This window comes from Pagrus pagrus (genome assembly GCF_965226575.1).
Source record: "Pagrus pagrus genome assembly, chromosome: 15".
Classification (NCBI taxonomy): domain Eukaryota; kingdom Metazoa; phylum Chordata; class Actinopteri; order Spariformes; family Sparidae; genus Pagrus; species Pagrus pagrus.
The window spans coordinates 9,545,755-9,569,907 of NC_140199.1; the positions used below are offsets into that span (position 1 = coordinate 9,545,755).

At 40.7% G+C, this 24,153-nt stretch overlaps 1 protein-coding gene across 4 annotated transcripts in view; it reads right to left on the reverse strand.

The window, feature by feature from the left end:
• Positions 1 to 17,891: 17,891 nt before the first annotated feature.
• Positions 17,892 to 24,153, reverse strand: part of grid1a (glutamate receptor, ionotropic, delta 1a) — a 245,317-nt gene continuing 239,055 nt past the window's right edge. The window contains exons 15-17 of one of the 4 annotated variants that reach the window (XM_084375778.1): positions 22,447 to 22,687; positions 19,834 to 19,969; positions 17,892 to 18,822 (exon numbers count right to left, since the gene is read on the reverse strand). In XM_084375778.1, the coding sequence (XP_084231904.1) occupies positions 18,410 to 18,822; positions 19,834 to 19,969; positions 22,447 to 22,687 (790 nt within the window). In that variant the 3' untranslated portion in view covers positions 17,892 to 18,409. Of the gene's footprint in view, positions 18,823 to 19,833; positions 19,970 to 22,221; positions 22,688 to 24,153 lie in introns of those variants that run through there. The other 3 variants (XM_084375779.1, XM_084375780.1, XM_084375781.1) reach the window with 3 other exon arrangements.

Genomic DNA, 24,153 nt, shown 5'->3' on the forward strand with positions numbered 1-24,153 from the left:
TAGGGCTGCAACTTTCCTGATAAATTACTACTAATTACTGATAATTACGGTATTTCAAACTCATTTTTCTATCTTCAGATTGCTTCTTTTGTCTGACAAGCAATCCTAAACCCAAATAAATTATGTTTATTCACTATTTACTTATCCAAAAACTTGCATTTATTTAATTAGATCAAGGTGACACAATACTAGGGCTGCGTCAACGTAATCTCCGCCATCAATTACATAACACTAGGGTTGGGTGATGATTTTTGAATTTTTGACATTTTTTGTCTTTAGATTAGAAAAAAAAAATTAACAGCTCATGCAACTTTGGTTTTCTCTGGAAAAATATATTTCCCCTTGTTTTTCCTGCCGCCTGGAAATAACACCAGGTATCACATGATTACAGGCCTTTGTAGAATCGCGCTATTATTACCAGGCTCCAGATGAACAGTATTTTCAGCACAAGGTCAGTTTAAGCCTGTGCTGCTACAGTATATGCTACAGTACATACAAAAGCGGATCTTCAAATAGTCATATAATCAGCAAATGGTTCCCGGTGACTGGAGTAAAAGCCTTTTTGTCTGAAATGCCCGTCCCTAGTAAATACGTTGAATTGCATTACGTGCCTCGACCCGTCACAAGGAAGTAAGATGGCTGCGCCCGGTCAAAGCATGGATTCACCACTTTTTTTTTTCTGATCAGGCATCTGTGAAATGTTTTATTTCTTTTATTAATACTTATTTTAAAATATACCACCATGATCATTATTGCAATGTGCTTTATGTGTCTGCTTCTCAGGATGAGGCAAAGCAGTGTTGAGGACTGAGTCCCCTCACACCTCAGATGCCTGCGGAGCTCTCTGAAGTATAATTGTTAGATTGTTCGGTGCAGCCCTGCACAATACACATTCCTGCTGATGATCAACACCTGGTAGCAGTGAGCTCCCAGACTCACCAGCAAAAGGTTTCCTCCGAGCTGTAGACTAGGACCTTAACAACCCTGGTTTCAAATATTTTATTTATGTTGTATGCATAAAAAAAACAGTCACATTCACATTCAGCACGTCCAATTCACATTCCCAATGTGTTCAGCTGAGAGTCACTGAATGTCATGTTGTTTGTTTGTTTGCATGGAAATGCCACAGGACAGAGCTTTAAGAATATAAATGTTTTACAGAAATATGTTTTTCAGACAAGGACGTCTGAAATATCTTTTTATGGATTAAATGCAAATATGTTTTTGGCTCTGGGTGATCACACATGGAGGTCTTACTTCCAAGAGCAGTTTCTTTATGAGAAATATCCTTGAATGAACAACAGAAAATCCTGCTATATTTATTGTTCTGCTTCATGCAAATAAGGAAGGAAAATTGATGATAATAATACAATTTATCAATAAACAATGAACTCCATACATGTTTTAGTCGACAGAATGCGATTTATATTTTATTTTTGGCATATCGGTGTGTTTCAAACAGAAGAGACCTTTTTGCAGTGTCTTGTGTCCGACTTGTGAAAAGCAGAGCTGGGTTTTAATAATTGAACGGACATTTAAATAAGCAAACCGACTTTGTGATGATAATCCCAGGTCGACACTCATAATTCACCTTAAATCCACTTCGAATTCAATCAGCAGAGCAGCTGAAGCTTGCAGCAGTTTAGTTCTGGCCTGCTGACACAACTTGCGTGCAGCTATGGAGCTGAAGGCACTTGGAATTGAGGCACGGCACCCTCCCCCCACCCACCCACCCACCCCACTTCAGCAGCTACAACACACACACACATCGACACACACGCTCAGCTCGTATCCGCTTCATAGAGGACAGGCTGACTCACCCAAACTGTCAGCATGAACTTTGAATGCGTATAAAACTTGCACTTGGGACAGCAGCAATGAAGGACATCATGTGAAAGTTGTGGTGTGTATTTCATGTGTGTGTGTGTGTGACTACATGGGTTTGCCTGTTTATGCAGCAGGAGGGTGTGTCCATATTTTTGTGTTTTGTCATATTACTCACTCCATAAATAAATTTCTCCTCCGTCCTTCTAACAGAGTGACCACATCTGTCACACTTTTGAGATTAATATTCAAGCTTCCCGGCCGTCTGCCTAACACCATTATTCATCCGCCGTCTACGTACCGCAGCTTCCAGCGAGAGGCCTAACAGCGCTACCCACAGTGTACCAATTATTTCTCAAACACAATTCATCAGATGGGATGCAGTCTCTAACAGACAAATATTGCTTCTGACTTCATGTAATAAATATTTTGAATTGTCCCACTTGGCCCAATTCTTTGAGAAACTAGCGTATCGTGTTGTCTTTGCGAGGACCCTTGAAGAAAACACGAGCCCAAAACGGGAGATGGGCTTCTTCAATTCTCATATTGTCCACGGATGAAGATGTAAATTGGGGAGATAATCAAAAAGATTGGTGCTGAGAAATGGAGAGAGCGGGTTTTGTAGTGAAACAGTCTCCTTGATGGACAAACACTCTGTTTACAAGCTCACCAGACTCCAGGTTAGCGGGGGAAACCTGGGACTGTTTTTGATTAGGTACACCCGACGGATAAATTATTTCCCTATGAGCCTTAAACTCTTTGGCTTCAACAAAAAGGATTGCCTGATTGCCCGGGGGCAAATAAAATGCCATGTGTAGCTAGTAGATCTAGTTCCACAAAAAAACAAAAAAGGAAAATTAAACTAAGTTTTTTCCAGAGCTGATGATGGAACTGCCAGGTGAGCCGTCTCGCTTCCTTCTCATCCATGTTGAGAGATGCAGATGCACAGTAACGATCGGGTACTAGGAGGAGGAGGATAAGGAGAAAGATAACCAATTTTTAATTATGTCTTTCTGCGGATCAATGGCTGCTATTTCTGTACAGAAGTGTGTATGGATGCAGAGTCGAAGCCAGGAGTACTGGGATAGTGATGCGAACAAGCTTCACAGAGACAATATTTCATCCAAAACGGCAAAATGGTGACAAAATTTTGATCTGGAGTGATGTGAATGGTGCATGACTTCTGAATTGACAGCTCAGACTGAGGTCGCATTGCAAAAAAATCTGACCTTTGATTGAGGATCGCGCATGAATCTTCTTGGATAATTTGTCTCTCTTTCTCATCACTACATTATCCTTGTCTGTTTGTGTCTGTCTCAATATACAAACAATAAAACATCCATTCTGTCACTGTAGAAACTCAAATACTCTGAAACTTACGTTTCCGAAAATCTCAGTTTCTGCCTGTTCAGACTTAAACACTAACAGAGAGGAAGGAGTTTTCCAAAAGCTCAATTTTTAGAAAATGCTTGAAGAAATACCTGTGTACGTGTCGACAGAGCATGAGTCACATATGAGCAAAACCATTTTTAGATTCGGGGGAAACTTTGGCCTGCGCGCTGAACGTATCATTCTGGTTTGCAGGATGATGTTTCCTTGTGTTGCAGCAGAAGTTTAGCAAGGTTCAATGTTTTTTCCAGACAACACGCATTTCTCCTGGGCCTGCTGTCGTTGCATCCCCGCTGTGTTAACAGACTGTCCTCATTGGAATAATTGACGGGCTGCTTTGTCTCACACAGGGCTGTTGTCTGTCTGAACTCAGCCTGAACTTTACATTTAACTGCTTAACTTACATCCTGTTGCACTGCTTCCACAACAATCCTGTCCCAGTGTCGGTCATGAATGCGCACTCTAGCTGTAACACCCCACTACAAGAAATCTAGTAACTATGTTAAGTAGGATTTCTCTAAATCCTTTCCTGATAACCGGTTCTTATGTGCATGACAAGTACAAAGTCACATTAGTGCAGACAGTTGACAATAACCCGATTACTAACATGGAAATCCATCAAAAGTTTTGAACAGTAATGGGTATTACTAACAAGCAAACAGTTGTAAATGCACTGGATTCAAGTGTTGTGAATATCGCATATCTTTGACAAAAGCATTACCTAATACTAGATGACTCATAGTTTGGCAAATGTCGTCTCATACTTTCAGCTCCACTCCTGAACAGACAGGGACATCAATCACTGTAATCTTTGTGTGAATTACTCAGCAAAAAAAATCAAAATTTTACTACCAGTCTGCTTAAAACAAATAAAACTCAGCCAGTGGGGGGTTTTTCAAATACAAATTTAATTGTGCTGAGATGGTTCAGAATCCAGGGTCATTATTGTGATCGTAGAGCAGTAATTTGTATTTATTTCTAACCCAACAGTCAGACGCGTAGGGGAAAGGAAGCCAGACTGGAAACGACTTTGACAAGTGTATCATGCTCACTGGTGCCTTAAAGTCTGGTTGGTGGTTGCATCTCTTTCTCCTTTGCGCTGTGGATGTCTGAGGCTGTTAACTCTGTGCCCAGTGTGTTGGCTGCCTCTCAGTTAACACCAGTTGCTTCATAATCCTACACGAGGCCAAGGGATTGCCGCCCGGGCTCAGAGGTTCTGACAAAGCTGGGGAAGTGATGCAAAACAGAAACAAATATGTAGAATAATTTGAGAGCCAAGTGGGATGAGTACCAAACTGAAATAATTCTACTCTCCTCTGGTTTGCTTGAGGGTGTATAAAATTATAATCTTGTGCAAAATATCTGTGACCGCTCCAAGGTTGTACGTGACCTTTGCCATTCAGTAGCTTGTGTTGCATGGGAAATGCGGTTCTGTGTCTTTCCTGTTTTTCAGAGAGAAATGAACAAAGTAAGATAACAGGCAACCTCAGTTTCACTTTGTTTCAACAGGTTTATAAGTGGAAACGCCAACTCTGTTCTGCAGGAGAATAATTGCTCCTCAAAAAAGTCACCAGAAGTTTCCAGATGATATCTCAGTAATTTGCATAGGAATGTATTTTCTGAAGTAGAGCAGGAGTCTAAACTTTGTATGGGAAGCACTGCGATCATCAGATCTTTCTGGATTGGAACAAACTGGCATCATCACTACCAGCTGCTTCGTGAATATCACAAACAGTCACTAAACTTCAATGTAGTGAATAAAGTGACAAGGGGTTAATATCCTTTTTGCATAAATGACTAATTTCTGTTCTTTCGAAATAATTATGCTCGGAAATTTGGCCTTAGAGCAGCCGAATGTTTGCAAATTTGTCGGTGCGGGAAATAACAAACAGCATCTGACCTTATGCCAAAATTGAAAATGAGTGGAAATAATGAATTCTGAGCAAATTTTCAACAGGAATCAAAGGATTTATCAGTATATGGACTTGAACATTTCTGTCTCCAAGTCTGGCAACTGTACCAGTTTTAAACTTGCGGATCAGAATAATGTGAGAGATTCTGAAATCACATAAATATCCTCACTTAGTAGCTTTAATTTACATCTACTTAGAAATTATAATGGTTAAGGTGGTAATTGTTTCAGTCAAATTAACAAGTAGATATTCCTCTGCATAATTAACACTTAGTTCCTGAAAAAGCTCATTGTAAAGCCTGGCCTATTACAAATAGAATAAAGCCATGCATTATTTTTACAAAAATCTGTAATCTTTAAGCCATTTGGTGCGAGGTGTGTTTCTATTCGAGCATCTAACATCTGCTGGAGGTTAGACAGACTCAAGGTCGCTCTACTTTTAATTATTTCATCAAACTGACAAATGTTAATGTTAAACTTTAAAAGCATCAGCTGTAATGAAAAGGAAAAAGTATGCAGTTGTAAAACTCGCTCCAAACTTAGTAACATGTCCGTTTCACAAGGAGCACTGTATCTTAACAAGACTGAACTGAGCCACAGCTGTGCTTTGAGTAAGATGGTAACTTGCATGCAATGACAATGGCAACATGCAATTGATATAAAGCAAATTTAAAGTGCTATTCTTTTATGTACATAAATGTTAAATAGCTCTTTATTCCAACAGTAATCACTGATATAGTGTTTGGTCAGGAACACATGTCTCTCAAAGTAAAATGTTGATTAAATGAAAAGATAAAAGATCAGTCAAGTTTCACAAGTCATACGTGCTGAATATATGAATCAAAATTCTTACAATCTATCTAAAAGTTATGAAGAGATTTCATTCAGTACCTCAGATGTTAACCTTTGTGCCAGTCCGTCTTGTGGGTGGTGAAATATTTCACTGTCTAAGTGAAAACCACCTACTGATGAAAAGTCAAAGGTAGGGCATTAGGGCAACGTGAATGTCTGTACAATCCGTTCAATAGTTGTTGGAATATTTCATTCTAGATCAAAGAGGCTAACTGACGGACAAATGGCGTCAGGCGTTGGCATCTACAGAGCCATGCTGCTAGTGTGGCTAAAAGTTTAAACTGTACAAACACGTTTCCACACTTACTGCTGTCTCGATCAAAGGTTGCATCAATTTTCTTTATAGTCCGTGGATAACATTTCATGTGCTGTCCAAGTTGTTGGCAACTATCCACAGTGTATTTCCACTCATCTCACAACAGAATACAAACCTTTAAACCGGTTCCTGGTGTTTAAAAGTCTGTCATTTCAACCAAATCAAACAATCTCAAGAACATTTTCTCACCTTCATCTTGACCTGAATTATAAATCCTAAATATCTCACTGCTGGCATTAATAATAAATCAAAGCAGTAGAGGGATTAAAAACTGCAAATCCAAATAGTAGGTTCAAGTCTACACCTTTTGTCTGCGTATATACTGACTGGGTGCTTCTCTAAAATGTAAAATTTGCAACTATTTGCATTTGCAACTAGTCAAACTAGAGATCTGCATTAAAACAGAACAAAAAAAAAAAAAACTGTGTTAATGTTTTCGTTTCTAACCACCACATTCTCTGATGACACAGTTTAATTATTAAATCCATCTGCAATAATTCAACTATAAACTGAGTAGAGATTCATTACAGAAGGAATGGGGCAACACAGCGATAGTGGTGTGTAGAGAGACAGGGAGACAAAGAAAGAAAGAAAGAAAGAAAGAAAGAAAGAAAGAAAGAAAGAAAGGAGATTAAAAACCGATTCCCTTGTCTCCCACAATCCCATTCTGCCTGGCAGAGCCTGGCACATTTTCTGCAGTTTTCTGTCCACCAGCATGATTTTGCCACGATGAAAGCTTTGTATAACATTTTTCAGAAAGTTGAATATCTTCACTGCTGTTTGTCCACCGAAGGGTTAAACCTGTTTACCAGTGCTCATTTTCAGGTTCACAATTTTATTTTGGGTTACTACTAGAATCAGTTTTCTCATACTGGCCAGTGTTGCAGCACTGTATTCGCCCTCTGTCATACCAGTTTGCTCTGATTGGTCAGCTCATACACGCCTGACCCAGCACTACTAACAATAACAGAATAGCTGTGCTAAATACATGCTAAACTAGTTTCAAATCACAGGGAGCAAGATCGCACAGTATTTCCGTGACTGTTATCAATACACAATGTGCCAATCTGTGTATTGATTACCACTACAGATGCAGTAAATGATTTCTCTTCATCCAGATAGGTTTAATTCTTATTTTCAAGTAAATATGACAAATGTGGGGATACTTTAGTCAAAACTGTCACCAAAACACTTCAACAACTGGCTCAACATGACAACCGCAGCAGAATAAGATTCATAGATCGCTCAGGTTCAGCAAGTTCATGGAAGAATGTGTACGATTAAAATTAAGACAGCAAAGTGATGGATCGCTGAGGTCTGTTGCTTTTCGTTTAACCAGATGGTCACACAAGCTGCCACTCTTAAAAATTCCCCAAATAAGCAACAGTCTGGATCACATGCTTATTAGATATCTTCCAAAACAGAGCGTGTTTTTTTTTCCTGTTTGGACAGTTAACTCTACTGCTTCTGCTGCACTTGAGACACATGCTTTAGAAATAGCGTCTTCATTAACTGGCCGGCTGCAGGGGAAGACGCATATCAAGGCTTAAACAGTGTGGGTGAATAACAACCTGTTGGCGAGCAGAGAACATTTCTCCACGAGCGTAAAAAAAAACAACCCATCTCTGAATACAAACATTCACCACAGAAGTAGCCAGTGAGACGTAGGCATTTTGGGCGTATTTGAAGAGACAGAAATAGTGAGGGGAGAAAATAGATGGGAAGAGATAGAGAAATATTGGGATTCTGCCGGCTCCCCGAGTTATGTCTGCTATTCGGCGAGAGAAAGAGCCTCTGCGGCACAGGGCATAAAACTTTCATAGCTCTGGCGGGATGCTGTGTTTCTCTTGGATTATTTATCAAATAGTGAGAAGTTGTTTATCACACAGCTAATACTGCCCTGCTCAGGTAGGAGAACTTCACATGTATTGAGCCTCATGATAAATATTAATCTGTTTTCAAGCAACGCAAAGGAAGAAGAATGGATGTGCCACATTCATTTGACCCAAGTGTGGCATAAGGTGGATGCTACTCTACGCAGCTCAACCAGAGAACTCTTCCTCTGATGTTGTCTGGAAAAACATATGTGGCATAAATGATTTAATGAGGATATTATCAGGGATGGATTTAGCCCAGCGTTGTTATTCGCCTGACCTGGAAGTCGGTACAAAAAGAACCAAAACACCAAGCGGAACAGCACACGGCGGCCAAAATAACAACAACAGTCCCGCAGAAGGAGGAGACCTCGTGTTATCAAAAGCAGTATCTGTCGAGCTAATCATAGGTCGTTGCTAATTGACCCTATCGAGCTGCGAGGGCATTGTTTTGGCTTCACAACAAAGTCATTATCTCATCCTAATTAATCCCATTACAAGCCGTGCACAGGTCACCGATAGCTGTGTGATGTAAGAAGGAGAGGCTTCAGCGTTCCCCTGCAGTACCGACCTGCCAGAGCGCTTTGTTGTTCTTTGTTGTCCTTGTTGTTCGGCATATGCCAGAAGAATAAAATATCAGTAACGTTGTTGCCTCAGTTGGCTAAAAATATAATTGATGTCATTTTGAACAGGCAGTTGGCTTTCTCATACACTTCACAGTGCCAATGATAAATCAAGTGAATGTGGTGGCCTTAGTGCCTCGTATTGAGGTCACTGCAGTTCAAGTCACAGCCTTTTCCAGTCAGCGTACTAACAGGCTGAAGGCACGCTACTCTTGGTCCTGCCAGCATGTGCAGTAAATGCATTCATACATACTGCTGAGGTAGTAGTTTCACATAAAGGTGCCCTGTTGAGTTTCCTCCTGCGAGGTTTCTGTTTACATTCAGTCGAGGTTTAACAAATGTAGTGAGTACACCTCCTTTCTCCAAAATAAACATTTGGAAAGGCCTCTTTTCCCCATGTTTTACTTGCTTGCAGTCTTCTTCTTCTGTGCTGTAGATCAGTGGAACAGTGCAAAACCATATATAACAATGTATCGTGTCACCTTGTGTGCTCGTCCTTAAAGTCCTTAGATCACTGTACTGGCTTCCTGTGAGTCAAAGGATAGATTTTTAAATATTTCTACTCGTCTATAAAGCACTAAATACACTCAGTACTTGTTCGTTACAAAACATCCAGACCCCTCAAGTCAGGTGGGACAGGTTTACTCAGTGTTCCCAGCGTCTAAACTAAGCTAGGTGAAGCAGCTGAGCCACCAGTGGAGCAAGCTTCCTGAACGCCTGAGGTCTGCTTAAACTGTTAGCTCATTTAAATCAGGGCCTAAACCATTACTGTTCACTGTGGCTTTCTAATAAGTATATTTATAACTTCTGTTTAATATGTGACTTCTTATTTGCTTGATTTCCTTTTTTGTCTTAATGCATTGATGCCTCATTTTATTGCATTTCTATGTCCCTGTAAAGCACTTTGAATTCCCTTGTGTGTCTGAGTGGTGCTATAAACACAAGCCTGCCTTTTCTTGTGCAGACAAGGGCGTCACTTTGTGTTGTAAAGTGGTGGAAACAGATGAAGAGACATTCTTTAGAAGGTCTTTATGTGTTTTTGGCAATGTAATGTGAGGGTCAGTATGAGACTCAAGTGAGGCTCATACTGACAGTCAGACTGCAAAAAACTAGACTGAAAACATAAAATGAAAACAAGACAAGTCATTCAAGTCATCATGTCTCAAGTCTAAGACAAGTCTCAAGTCATTTATTTTCTGTTGAGTCAGGTAGTAAGTCAGTAAAAGTGACTTGAGTCGACTCGAGTGTGACTCAGTGACTAAAAATCCACATCTCTAGTCTGAGGAGTAGATAATTACGCTGGAGGAGAAAATGCATAACGACGCATCAAAAGCTACCAGAGTCAATAATGTGAAAATACTCAACATGAGATGCCCAATAATGTTGACCAACCAAGTAACTCATCAACATGCATGACACCAACAACCGTAGCATCATGTCAACGGAACAGTGCCAAAATCAAATCTACTGCAGAAAGCACCAGTACATGTCAGTCAGCCATCTTGATGCAGGCTATTTTTCTGAACATTTTTACCAAATCATGTTTTTTTAAAAGTGATGCGGACAAAATCGGCTATTTCAAAAACTGGTGGGAACATGTCCCCCGTGTGATGACACCTGTGGTAACAGGGAACCACTCACAGTAACCTGACAGAAGATCAAAGAAAACATCCAATATGCCAAACACACCTGCATGGCGAGAAGTACCAAGTTTTTCATTTTAGACCCTTATAATGGTTACACCAGGAGCCCACAGGGTTCACAAGACTCTGAAGTGCTCGTGGTTTATGTAACTTTCATACTTTTAAAAGTTAACTGTAGACTTTGTTGGATACTGTAGGTCTCTAAAGGTTTCTGTTGTAACTTTAGTTCGTACAGTATGTGATTGTGTGATATATTGTTTATATCACACATTGATACTTATTCAAGTGTGATTGTACTCGTGTATACTTTTTCTTAATCACGCTGCAGAAGGTGCAGAAGCATTAACACTAATTAAGGAACCTGAGCTCATTATGGACGAGAGGTGAATTCATCAGTAGACATGATACTTATTTACTTCGTTGACCTGCATGTAGATGCATGCTGCTATTTTCAGGCATGTAAGCATGTGCACAGTGTCACATACTGTAAGTTTCCTTTGCTCTTACCCCTGTTATCTCTCTGTTAAGAGCCAAGGTAAGACAGGTAGTCAGAGAAGACACCAACCACATTCAGCGGATTAATGTAAAAACAATTATACCTCACATTAACAGAACTCGTACCGTTTGTTCAGGCATGACAACACCTGATTAAACCACAGTCAAAGAAAATAAATTATATACATATATGTATAAAACTCGTGCTTTAACTTCCTCGTAAGCTCACATAAACTGCCCTGTAGGCTACAGAAAAGTGACAGCTTTGAATAAAACATTGGATGCATCAAGCCACCTCTGTTCATCTGATCATCAGTTGATGTCCTTGATCATTCGTCTCCCTTTGACGTAACAGAGATAACAGAGATGGTCACTGTAGTATAATCCAAGAAAAAGTAAAGCTGCAAATCCTCACTTTTTGCCAATTGATTGGCATTTTTCACAAAAAAAACAACTTACAAGTACTTACTGCTCATCTGGCCATTTGATTGTATTCATTGACATTAGTTACCCTTATCAGCTATTTTGAATATACAGCGAGCTGTGTCATTCAGCCATCTATATTATACTGTGTACACAACTGTTCTGTTCACTTTACTCCCACTTGGGGGAATATTTTTTGTAAGATGACTTTCTGTCTGGGCCAGGAAGCTGTTTTTAAATGCAAACATTATGCAAAAGTCAAATGTATTTGCCTCAGTAGAAAAGGGCAATCTCCCACACTCGGATAACACATTTGAGAAAACACTTTTGTCACATTCTTTTCAAATTGTTTTTAAAGTTTGGATATTTTTGGACCACAAAATAGTCTAATAAAGAGTGAATAATACATAATTTAACAGTAAAGCACTTATGCAGCTTTACCAATATGAAATAACATTGCGTAACACCCGTACTCTCACAACAGAGGCCCTTCTGCTCCATTAAAAATTCAACATTTTTTGAGCCACATTGTTTCTTATTATAATGCCACGAGTGAAGTGCAGTTTTCTCTTCACCTTTGTTGAAGGCAGTAGGTTACCTGCAAAATTAATGACTTTTCTCATCGGCCTCAGTTGCACCATACATTGCATTATATTTGCATGTATTGTGAGCATGTTAGCATGTAGCTGTACAGCCTCACAGTGACTGATCACCTGACTTCATTGAGCATTATGAGGTCTAAATTACAATTGGCGAAACACTTATGGTGCTACGTACCAGACATGCTAATAGGATAAAGTAAGCATATTTGCTAAACATCAGCCTGTTAGCATTATACTTGTAAGCCTGTTTGCATGCTCATATTAGCACTTAGCGAACAGCCTGCTGCAGGTCTTGTTTTTACACAGCTTCTTTCTTTATCGTCCTCACTCAGTCTGTGTGTGTGTGTATGTCAACATTTCATAAGGTTTGGTTAAAGTGCAACGTGAAAAAAAATAACCAATATCTTATTACAACAGCATCAAAACATTTTTAATGAAAATGGCTCAGGCTAGTAGTAGCAGATAATTATAGTCTGTGTAAATATAGGCTGCCGACTCTCAGTTTGTTTACCCTCTCAACCTTCCATTGGAACAGCTAGTTTGTTTATTAAAATTATTGCATGTTAAATTATTTCAGCCTGAACAGCCTGCATTCTGAATCTTTTTGGGCTTTTTTTGTTTGTTGTGTAACTCATTCTGCTTATTTTATCTGCTGTCACTGAATATTACCTAAAATGTCAATAAATGATGTACCTTAAAGGCAAACTACCTCACCATACAGGCGTGTAAAAACAATCACAAACAAAACTGTGTTTGTTTTTACACTTAATTCTTTTTACAATTTAATCTGCACAAAAAAACAAACTGGATAAGTCGTGTTATTTTTGTGTGGTTGAGAGGTGCTGGGAGACAGCCTTTTCAGGCTTTGTGCTAAGCTAAGTTAGCTAAATGCTGTAGCTTCATATTAGCTTTTCAGATATGTGAGTGGTATCAATCCTAGCATCCTCTTACTCTCAGCAGAAAAAAGTAATTAAAGGACCACCTTATAGTTTTGGAGAAGAAAATAAAATTCAGATTTTTCATATTTACAATATTAATGAGGTAATATTAAAAATTCTGAAATATTTATAATTTCCATATCTGAATAAACAAGCTGTTCTCAGAGGAAAATAAGGTCCCCAGAACACTGTTTGAAGCTAGAAAGGTGGCAGGGTCCGCCACATATAAACAAAGTAAAACAGTATCAGACTGTGCTGTCCTTTAAGGTCAGTTTATTTACTTAGTTTGTTTAGGCATTAAAACACAATCAATGAAGATTCTTCTCTTCTGGTTAAAATATCTTCCCCAAAACTACATAGTGCACCTTTAAGTTAATCACCTAAAATATCGAACTGTTCCTTTTAGGAGATGTAGTTGAGTCAATTTATGTTTCCTAATTAAAGTTCCCCATCTGCTATTCATTCATTTGAAGGAGTGAATTATTGCGTTGTCTATAGATGCCTCTGTAGGTAGCAGATGGACCTTAAAAAAAGCTCATTACCAAAAAAGACAATCCGCCTTGAAGAAAGGTTGAGACATCACATAAAAGGTTTTATTTAACCTTGTTGTGCGTATCATGTTTGCATGTTATTCATACTGTCAAGTAAAGCTGAGAGGCTATTCTTATGCCGAGTACTAAATGTGTAAACAATTCAAGTCAATGTCATCAAAACTGAAAGTTTCAGGGGCAAGAAAGGCAAAGAGCTTCCCTTAGGACAAGAAAGCGAAAGCCCTGCGTGCAGCTTAAGGTATGATGGCCCAATGAATGGATAATAAGGCTGCAGAGGCAGTCTGGACAGACGGTCAGCGATCCCCCCGCAGGGAGAATAGAAGTTATTTTACAGCAGATTGCCTCACACTGCCCACACGAGCTAATTATACAGACTATTCATGCGAGTCTTGTATGGCAGAATTGTATAATTACAAAGACCCTGTTCCTGTGATAATGTGCTATGTGAAAAACTGATGGAGATTTCGGTTTTACAAGCAGTGTGAGTCCATAACGTAAATGTCTTCCATGCACGGTACATTATCCATATTTCTACAGTAAGATTTTTTACTTACACATGTTTCAATTTCATTCTGCGTTATGCAATCTCTAAAAACGGACTTGTCTTTTAGAATGACCTCTACAATGATCTCTTCAGATGAGAGTCATCTCAGTAGCTCCTCTGCAGTATTGGATTTTTATTTCAAAGCGTGGAAAGTGAGGCAGAGCTTGTGTATCTGATGTGGAGGTGAAAAAGGCCATGTCATGAGATGAGTCTTGACACAAAGTGGTGGCAGTGGACTGTTTGTGTTAGGCAAAAACAGGAAGTACGTCTCTGACAGGACTCGGCTCAGCTCTCAGAACAAGGTCAGTGGTTCCTTTGAGCACAGCCATGGAGACTTTATAGCATCGCCCAACACCCCATCTAAGACTGGCAGGCAGGACGGCCAGACAGGAAAGGTGACGGGGGCAAATCAACAATCTCAACACACATATGAGCGCAGACAGATCTCCAAACTCGAGAATGCCGAAGTGCATGCACACACTTAGACTCGAGGGAAGCAATTTAAAAAGTCCTTCCTTCCTTTTTGAAGTTTTCAACTGAAGGGGCACAGTACAGTCAAGTGGCGCCACCTTGGTTATTATTTCTGGACGCTCTCCCACCAACGCATGAGCCAGGCCAGGTGCCATACCACTCAACACATTTGGCAGAGCTTGCAGTGAGGGATCACGTGCGCTCTGCTGCAGCAGTGACTCCTCCAGGATTTCTCATTGTTTTCTCCCGGTGAAAGTCTTTGCCTTCAGGTGAAAACAAGCAGATGGTCGCTCCATGTGTGTTAGAGGAGGCAGATGTTAGTCTACAATGTAGCCAGGCCAGCAGTGTGGGTCAGTGGCTGCAATAACAGGGGAAATAGCTACTGCCTGCTTTTTCTAACACAAAAAAGTGCTGCTGAAGATGAGGGTGTTCACGGCAGCACCTGTTTTTTTTTGCATCAGTCGTGACTGGGACGAGGTGTATCTCAAACACCTGAATCAGGCAATTTTTCCACGCCTTTTGTGCCACTTCAGGCAGGTGCAGTGAGTGATGAACAACCCAATTCCTTATGTTGCTACTTTACATTTGTTTAGGTTCAGTTTTACGCCTTGCTTATGCTCTAGTTGCGCACAAAAATGGTTAGGGTTAGTAAAACCATGATGGTTAAGCCTAAAATCGCCTTCCTGTTTAGGTCGCCATAAAAACTGCTGGAAATCTCCCCGCAGTGCTGAACTGTGGCAGTCTTGTGGCTTGTAATGATGCCACCACCATCCCCCTTCACCACCTGATGTGAAAGGGTGGCTAATACACATATACTGTCACACAAAATGCCACATTTGGTACAAATGTCAACCTTGGGCATATCCGTGGTTTCCAGATATGTTAACTGCTAACGTTATATCTTGGCTACTGGGCAGCAGTTTTTTCCATGCTCTTTTGTGCGACTTCAGGCAGGTGCAGTGAGTAAAAGGAGCACTGACCTTGGGGAATCAACACCTGGGTCTGCTTCAACTGTGCGAGAGCCTGATGAAGGCCGACCAAATTTTCTGACATGTCAGAAATTCATCTGAATGTCCAACTGCAAACTGCAAATGGCGCCTGACAAAGAATTTTGGACTGAGAAGTCAGAAATGGGCTCAAATCACAGTGTTTACTTCAGAGGTCTGCGTCCAGTGACTGTTTTGTTCATCGGTACCCATCTACCGAGCATCAGTAGCTGCATTTACATGGAGCCTAACATTCTGATTATCATTGCTTTAAAAGACATGACATTACACCACTTTCACGCATGTCACACAGTTGTTCCGATTACATTTTATGTTGCATGTAAACGCCAGATCCTAGTCATACCATCCCATGTAAACACAGCTACTGATATCAGCGAAGTGAGGTGTCTGCACAGAGCCTAGAGTATCTTAAGGATTCTAAAAGATAACACTCACCCGAGCCACAGTGATCTCACCCTGCATTCATCCTTCTGGGAAAAGATACAGCAGTATCCACTCTCATACCACCATACTACAAAGTACCACCTCAGGCTATGAGACTCCTGAACTCATCCTCAACACCCCATCATAAAAAAAATAGTTGTTTTCTTGTGTAGCAGAAAGGGACTACAACTTACATTTCATCGTACGACCTTGTGTTGTAACATGACAATTAAATGAACCTTTGATCTGCTTGCACACCTGGCAGATAGGAGAAAGGGAAAATTATGTGAAAGAGGAAGTTGAATTCCAGCACATTATCAACACTGAGTTTATCAGACACATGCTGGTCATGGAAATTCATCCTGTGTCTCGAACGAACTCAGTGCTGAAGGTGAAAAAGAATCAATTTGAAATGTTCAAAAGCAGAGAATAGCAGTTACAACAGTGCAATTTTGAGTTTTTGGACATTTTCTCCAATAAGGCATTAAAAGAAAATCCTGGTTTTCTTGGTTGGGTGGAAGTTGGGTTTTGAGGTTGAAGTAACAGAGCACTTGCCAGAAGTTGGCTTGATCAGTTGTTATCGCCAGTGGCAGTCGGTAAGATTTGAACAAAGATCTTGTAGTTTCCAAGCAGACACGGGCAGTGAGCTGGATTTGCAAAAGGAGCAGCAGGTCAGAAAATCAGCAGGGGAGTGGAGGAATGTTTTATCAAGAACATCGTGCTACATTTTCTATCATCTCAGTGGCTGCAGGCGATGCTGCACGATAGGATCTAAAATGTATCGACAACAATAAATGTTAAAAACATTTCTCTACAAAAGTACATGACATTCTCTCATGCAATGTTTGTCTGGATTAATTGCAGTTTAAGTTGTGCGTTCTGGTATCAGATTCACTGATCTTACTCAAACTGGACTTCCTTCCTTGGCTTGTATTTCATTGTTTCACTGGTACCTCACAACACAAACCCACCAACACAGTCCCTGCTGAGCTGTTTTCAGTCTGAATCTCCACTAACACCAAATATTGGCCAAAAAAAACAAAAACGTTTTTTCCCTCCCTCACAAATGCCATTACACTGACCCCTTGCACACCCACATCCAGCTTAGTAGTCTGCTTGCTTTCCCAACTGCCATTTCCATGTGGACCCCTCATGCTGGGGCTGGCACTGGTGTCCCATTTGTTATTGAAGGTCCCATATGTGTGTCTGTTTGGATTGGTGGTGGTGAAGGTTATGAGTTGGACCCAGAGTGAGCGATTCTCTTCCATCCCCTCAGGGACTGTATGTGTGCTGAGAGTTGTGCCACAAGTGAGGCCTTTGGGGGCAAACGTGGGCATGATGTGGCATTATCAGTTGGTATTAATTGGATCAAACATGGGTGAAAAACAAGTATTGTTTGTTTTTTGGGCATTCTTCTGCGCTCCCATTCCCAGTTCTTGCCTGGAACTGGTAAACACTGAAGGCTGGTTAGATTAATGGACCAACAAATGAAATATCTAATGAATCCTTTCTTGGCAAAATGTTCAGTATAAGTGTTTCCTGCTGCAATAACAGACTTCAGTCATTTACAGTTAAGCATGTCTTCTTGTAATAGGCACAGTTAAGAACATCTTCCAGCAGTAAGAATTGGAAAAGGGAAATGGAGAGAGGATGCAATGAGCTGCTGATAATGCGTCCAAGTCTGAGTAACCTTTGAAAATTGTATGATTATTGTACAAATTGGTTGCGTTGCAAATCGCATTTTTCAAATCCAATTCGAAAAGTTTCTCTTCTTCTCCCATTCAAAATATCAAGCTCATCAATTCAGACTTTTTTATGCAGCCTTTTATTGCACTAATTGTAGTGCTGGGAAAATACGTGATGAAACATTACAGGCTTTCATTTCCCTCCTATTGTGTTTCAAAACATCACATTTTATCAGTGATCCCCGAGTCACAGATTCACAGACACACGCTGACAGCACAGCGCTGTTACGCTAAACATGTTTCCAAGCACACGTCTCAGTGTTTTTGTATCATACTTTTTATTCTTTTTCATATGAAACAAATCAATTCTTCCAATGTCTTTGAAGTGTGAAATGTCTTTTATCATGAATTCTCACAGTACATTCAGTTAATGTTGATCTGAAAGAAAACATCGTTGAACTTGGCACTTAGAAAACAACCACAAAGAATTGTCACCTTTATTCATTTAGAACAAAATTTACAAAGCCATTCAAACAGTTTTTTTTTTTTTTTTTATACTTTTATGTTTTTTAAACTCAACTGTTGAGAATATTCAAAATACACTTTAATGTTGCTTCTCTCTCTCTTTTTGTACTTACAAATATGTACATTAAAGTCTCAGTGTCTTGTCACATGTCGTCCGACTGACTCTTCAGCACTGGTAATAAAAATCCTTTTTTAGTGTTTTATTTATATCTCTCCACACTGTTAGCACTCACTTCAGCTCTCCACTATTCTGTTTGAGCTCGAGTGTCTGTGAATGTTCGGCGTGCTCAGATGGATGTCCCGTGGCTGGGCTCACTGGCTTCTGGGATGGGTCCTCCTGGCACTGGTTGGTAGGACATTGGCATGGGTGTCTTGACTGGACTCTGCCGGAAGAGTCCGCCATTGGGCGCCCTGTGTTTGCAGCGGATAGAGGGCATGGTGGCACTGCTGAGGGGCAGGGGCAAGGTCCTGCCAGTGGACACGCCCAGTGTCCTTCCTGCCCCATGACCCTCCTGGAGGAAGGTGGTCACAGAGAGTCGCGGCGGCCCCCGATGGGCTGGGTAGTCCCGAGCAGACAAGGCCTCCAGGGACTGGCTGGGCTGCATGCTGCCAATGTCCAGGGCAGAGATCTCGATAGACTGGCCTGGCAGCTGCTTGTGGGCCAAGTCCTCGTCCAGGAGGCTGTTCAAACGCTGGTGGACCTGCTCCAGGTTCACCTCTTTGTCCTAAAAATAGATGGAAAGAAGCCATAGTAGAGTGTGTGGAATAAAAGAAAAAGGTAGTGAATAGAGGTTTTAATGGAAGGGAGAGCATGAAAGTAATTTAGAAGGAGTGTGATAAAGAATAAAAGTGAGAATGAATGTGCATTGAAAGGGGTGATGAGGTTAAAAGAAAGAATGGGATGAAGACAGAGAGTGAACGAAGACAGAGAGAGACAGGTTACAATGGTTGTTTCATCGACACAGTCATGAGCAGTTTACATGCAGTGCAGTCTACTCTATATTAATCAGTCAGAGCGAGTCTAATACACATCTACTAATGTTCATGTGAGTTTGAAGGATGCTGAAAAAAACACACTTGCTTATTTCAGCTTTGTTCAGGAAATCCAAATAAAGAAATTCATATTATGCTGGATTTTTTATTTTTTTTTCCAAGCAGCCAACTTCAACAGAGACATTACCTTAAAGCACTAAATCTTTAATATGGCGTCGTAAAAGGTAATGTCTCTACATCTGAAATGAACTAAAATGAAGATGTCTCTTCATGCAGAAGTGTTTAAATTTTCTCCACAATTAGGTGACCACACATCTACAGTGGGTGACTCTTGCATGAAGAGCATCAGCTGTTAACAAGACAGGCTCCAATGGAGGCACAAATCTGATGAATCAGACATTGCGGGCCAATAAAATCTGAATGGAGACAAAGTAGTTAATGTTGCTTAATTGAAGCAACGCAAATGGGAGAGGAGAGGGAGAAGCCAAATAAAGAGATTGTTTATCTGACACATTTTGGCTGCACCCTGCCCTCCACACAACAGTAGCTTATTCTATCGTCATGCACCCACGTAAGTCGAGCCACACTAAAGACAGACAGACGCCAAAAAACAGGAGAGACCATGGGGTGAGATGACAGATGAAGCAACTACAATCTACCCCTGCCCGGCCCCATGCCCCGCCCCTTCGCCCTGACACAGCCAATGACCATCCAGTACAGCACGTGAGGCCTCTCCTCCTGACCTGTGTCAAGAGCCTCGGCCTCCTCCCAGTCTCTCTCTCTGTCTGTCCATATGTCCCGCCTCCCTTCTGGTGAAGCGCTTATGTCATTATATGTCAATGGACCAGAAACCCTTTCCAGACCGTAATCCTTAGTCACCTGCCGAAGATCAAGGACAACCATACATTAACAAAACGGTCCCCTTTGAATCCGGACATTGACATATAATTGCAATTAATCACTAGTTAGGAAATAAAAGGAATAATTCAACATTTTGGGAAGAACTTGATTTCTTTTTGGGAATTGGAGGAAAAGATCTGTATCGCTTTCATGCCTTTAAGTGTAAAGGTGTCAAGTTGAAGCAGCTTGGTGTGCATGTAGAGAGGCTATCCTATGCAATTAATGGAAAAAGCAGCGCAACTTGATGCCCTGCTATGAAATGCTAAAAATATGTAAACTCTTAAAAACTACTATTGTGCATAAGGGTCAAACAAAGTTTTAAACTGAAGGTTAATTAATGCAACTGGGTACAGGAGTCTTGCTGCCATAATAAAGTTGCGAGGCAACCGGCAAAGACGCTCTGCAAAAGTGGAAGCTAGCAGTTCCCACTGCATCCAGTCTGTCTGCCAAGCTAAGCTAACTGTCTTCCTGGCTGTAGCTTCTTTATTAAGACCTAGATGTGAGAGTGGTATCAATCTTCCCATCAAACTCCCAGCAAGAAATTAAATAAGGCTGTTTCCCAAAATTTCAAATTATACCTTTCAATGGTTGATGTGTACAGGCTTCCAGTTATGCTTGAATTGGCTGTCATAATGTCCACATACTGTATATTTGTGCTGTCATGGCTCCAGCGATGCTTAAAACAATTGAAAGTGATACTCCACCCGGATCTTTTGATTAATGAACGCTCGCTCTCTGCAGGCTTGAAAGCGGCTGTGAGAAGTTGTGGTGCTCAGCTTTACTAAGTGACTGTTGAGTAATGGTATCGTCCTTTAATTGCTTGATCTTGTCCAACATAAGCTGTCAAAAATTAAAAAAGGTATTCAATGAAATAATTATATAAACTCAGCAAATCCTCACACTATAAACACACTATGAATGTTTATCATTTTTGCTTTATAAAAAACTTAAATTATTACTCTCTTTGGTTGCAAATTTGTTTAGTTAATCAATTATAAAATGGTAAAAACTTAGAAGAAAGCCTATCAAAAAGTTCAAATGTCTGATTTTTTTGTCTGATCACAAGTCCAAAACCCAAAAGTATTTAATTTATAATAATATAAAGAAGAGAAAAGCAGCAACTTTTCACTTTTGAGAGGATTTGAAAGGCCATTTGTCCGTGATTAAACAACTTTAATGCTGAACTTAACGTCAGAATTCTTGCCAAATATTTTTTTCTGTCAATCAACTGCAAACTGCCTTTGCTCTGATCCATTAAAAAATATTCTCATTTTATTTTCATGAATTAATAACTGTCTTATCGTTGTGACATTACTGAGAAGACAGATGGACAGCAGCAAGCCGGAAAAACTATAAAGCTCTCACAGTCGCACTTCAAGCCTACAGAGGGTAAGTGTTTGATGCTCAGAAGATTCCTGGGTAGAAAAATCGCTTCAAGACAATTCTACAAACAGTCATAATGAAGCACACAACCATGATTATACTCAAACAACACATCTAAAACATCATCTCTTCTACAATATCCATAATAAAACAGTGAGGTTTGTTGTGAATCTCACATGACAGCAGTATATGGTTATTATGAGAGCAGCTGCACACAAAGACTCAAATAGAAATCAACAGCAGTAGCTCAAACTCTCATTTTCACCAAAAACCAGCATGGTTGGAGTTTGATTTACTGTGTGTCTTTTCAGGACAGGACTGGGTTTTAAATGGGTGTCCTCAGCCAGTGGTTCTTTTTGGATTGTTATTGTTGGACTGTCAAGTCAAACAGGCAGGTCAAGGCTCAGATTCTTTACTATCTGCTTTTGCTCACACTTTAGTTTAGGGATCCATGTCAAGCCTTAGTTATCTGGACGCCTCATGCAGAGGGGCTGCCCAGTCGACAGCAGCGAGATGAAGTCAAGAGCTCTAAAGCATTAAGACTTGAATGGATTAGCTAAAGAGAGCTATTGTACAACTGAAGCACATGTCGACTCAGAAGTACAATGTCAGTGTGTGGTTTTGAATTTGTAATAAAACGTTACATTTACTGTTATCCTTCCAGCTGCGGTTCTCTCACATGAGCACGAGTGACTGATTGTTGGTTCAGGCCGAAAATTAATGCTTTCATGTGTCGTATGAGAGAGAAGCCTCAGAAGTCCCTGACAAAGCACCCCAACCTCTCTCCCAACATGAGAAAGAATGAGTAGATTGATCACATGATGTCTGGACTATCATCAGGGGCACACCTATTATAACTGGGTGTACTGCAGCTCTACTAAATCGGGGCTGGCGTCAGCGCCTGCTGGATCCATAAAGTAGAGTGTGGCAGTGGCATCTCTGGGCAGGACCGGGGGGCCCGGGGGTCTGGGTCTCGACCGGGGCCTTGGTGGGGCAGGGGGACCCGTTGTGGCCACCATGGCCCGGTTCTGGGTTAGCAGGCTTGGGCCTGGGCCCGACGAGTCGGTGGTCACCTCTTTGGGCTGCTCTCTCCGGCAGTTGTTGCTGTTCCACCAGGTCTCCAGTGCAGCCACCAGGAGGGCCAGCAGCAGCCCGGCAGCCAGGATGCAGAAGACGCCGGCAAAGCTGTGGAGACGCAGTGCCCGACCCTCCGGCTGGGCATCTGCGTGGCTCTGCAGGTCACAGCGGCCTTTCTTCGGCCACCATTTCTGCTTCAGGATGTCCAGGTCGCCTTTTTCCTGGAGCTCCAAAATCCTGTGGCAAAGAAAGACTAAGTTGTTCTTTCACACACAGAAAGTGCACAGTTTCATATAATACCACAGGACACTGGACAAATTCTTCAATAGCACTAATTAGGACGGCTAATCAAATTACAAAGACAATGGAGTAGAAAATTGAAAATGTAATAATTTCTACGGACAAGCCTAAAGGAAAATTGGAAAGTCAATGTAAGACTGCTCTGAATGACTTTAATAACATTATAATACTGTAGCTCGATAAAGTAAAACCAATAAAAAAGAACAAAAAACAGTTCAAAGATTGCATTAGCATTGATTGTTAGCTCATTAAAGGCCCATAGTGGGTAAATACTATTAAAATCTGCAGTTTGCACAGAAGCAGAGTGTAAGAAGTGATACTGTCAGCAATTTCTAAATGCTAACAAGAGCTAAAAGAACATAAACACAGCAGAGAAAAACAATTGCAGCTTCAAGATTAATTGGCTTCGTATCAAACCGTGTAAGCGTGGAAATAATCAAATACTACAGTTAGCCCATTAGTTAGCATACAGGGAGGAATGGATGGCTGTTATGGAGGAGAATGATGGCAGCTGAGTACAAACAGAGGCGTGACTGTGAATCTGTCCCATCGGAGAGGTTAGCTTCACTGCAAAGTCATTATTCAACCTCCTCAACAGTAACTGGCACATATGTGTTTGTGCCTGCGCAGCTTTTGTATACAGAGCTGCCACAGCTCATGACATTTATACTCATGAAACATCACAGAGTCAAATATTCACCATTTCTTTTCCTGCGAGTCATGTATTTAAGATGTTTCACGAGGCACTGTTTGTAGTTTGTAGTGATCAATTGTTCCATTTCAGGTGTTGCTTGTCCAGAATTTATATTCTACATGGTGAAGAGAGTCTGCTGCCCGGATTTGAAATTCACTCCCATCCGTCTTGAAAAACTGCACTGAAAATGTTCAGAGCAGCATATTTCTGTCTTGTGTCTGGGGGAAATAAAAACTGATAAACCAAAGGCTACGGGCAAAGAGTGTGGACTGAAAATATGAACTTCTCTCTGAAGTCTGTCTCTGCGAAGAGAACTGGTGAAAAATGTTCAGGATGCACATGTTAAAACTCTAATGACACTTTAAATTGTATCTACACACCAATCCGCATTGATATACGTTTGCTACAATGTGGTTTTATTTTCATCTTTTCTCATTTTTATTCTCTGGCAGTCTGTGCTGTCTGATACTGTCTGCTATGATAAGGCTGAGCTCAAATTAATTGCTGAGATCTGGAAACAAGGTCACATCCCTAGAAATACCCGAGGTCCAGCAAGGCAAAGATTACATTCATTCAAACATTTACACACATTGTAAATGTGAATTGTGAAAACGAAGGCAAAGGATAAACTCCTGACCCAAACATCCATCACAGTTAACATATCCACTTTTAGGTTCAACTTGGACCTTCTGTACTTGGCGTAGTTGTG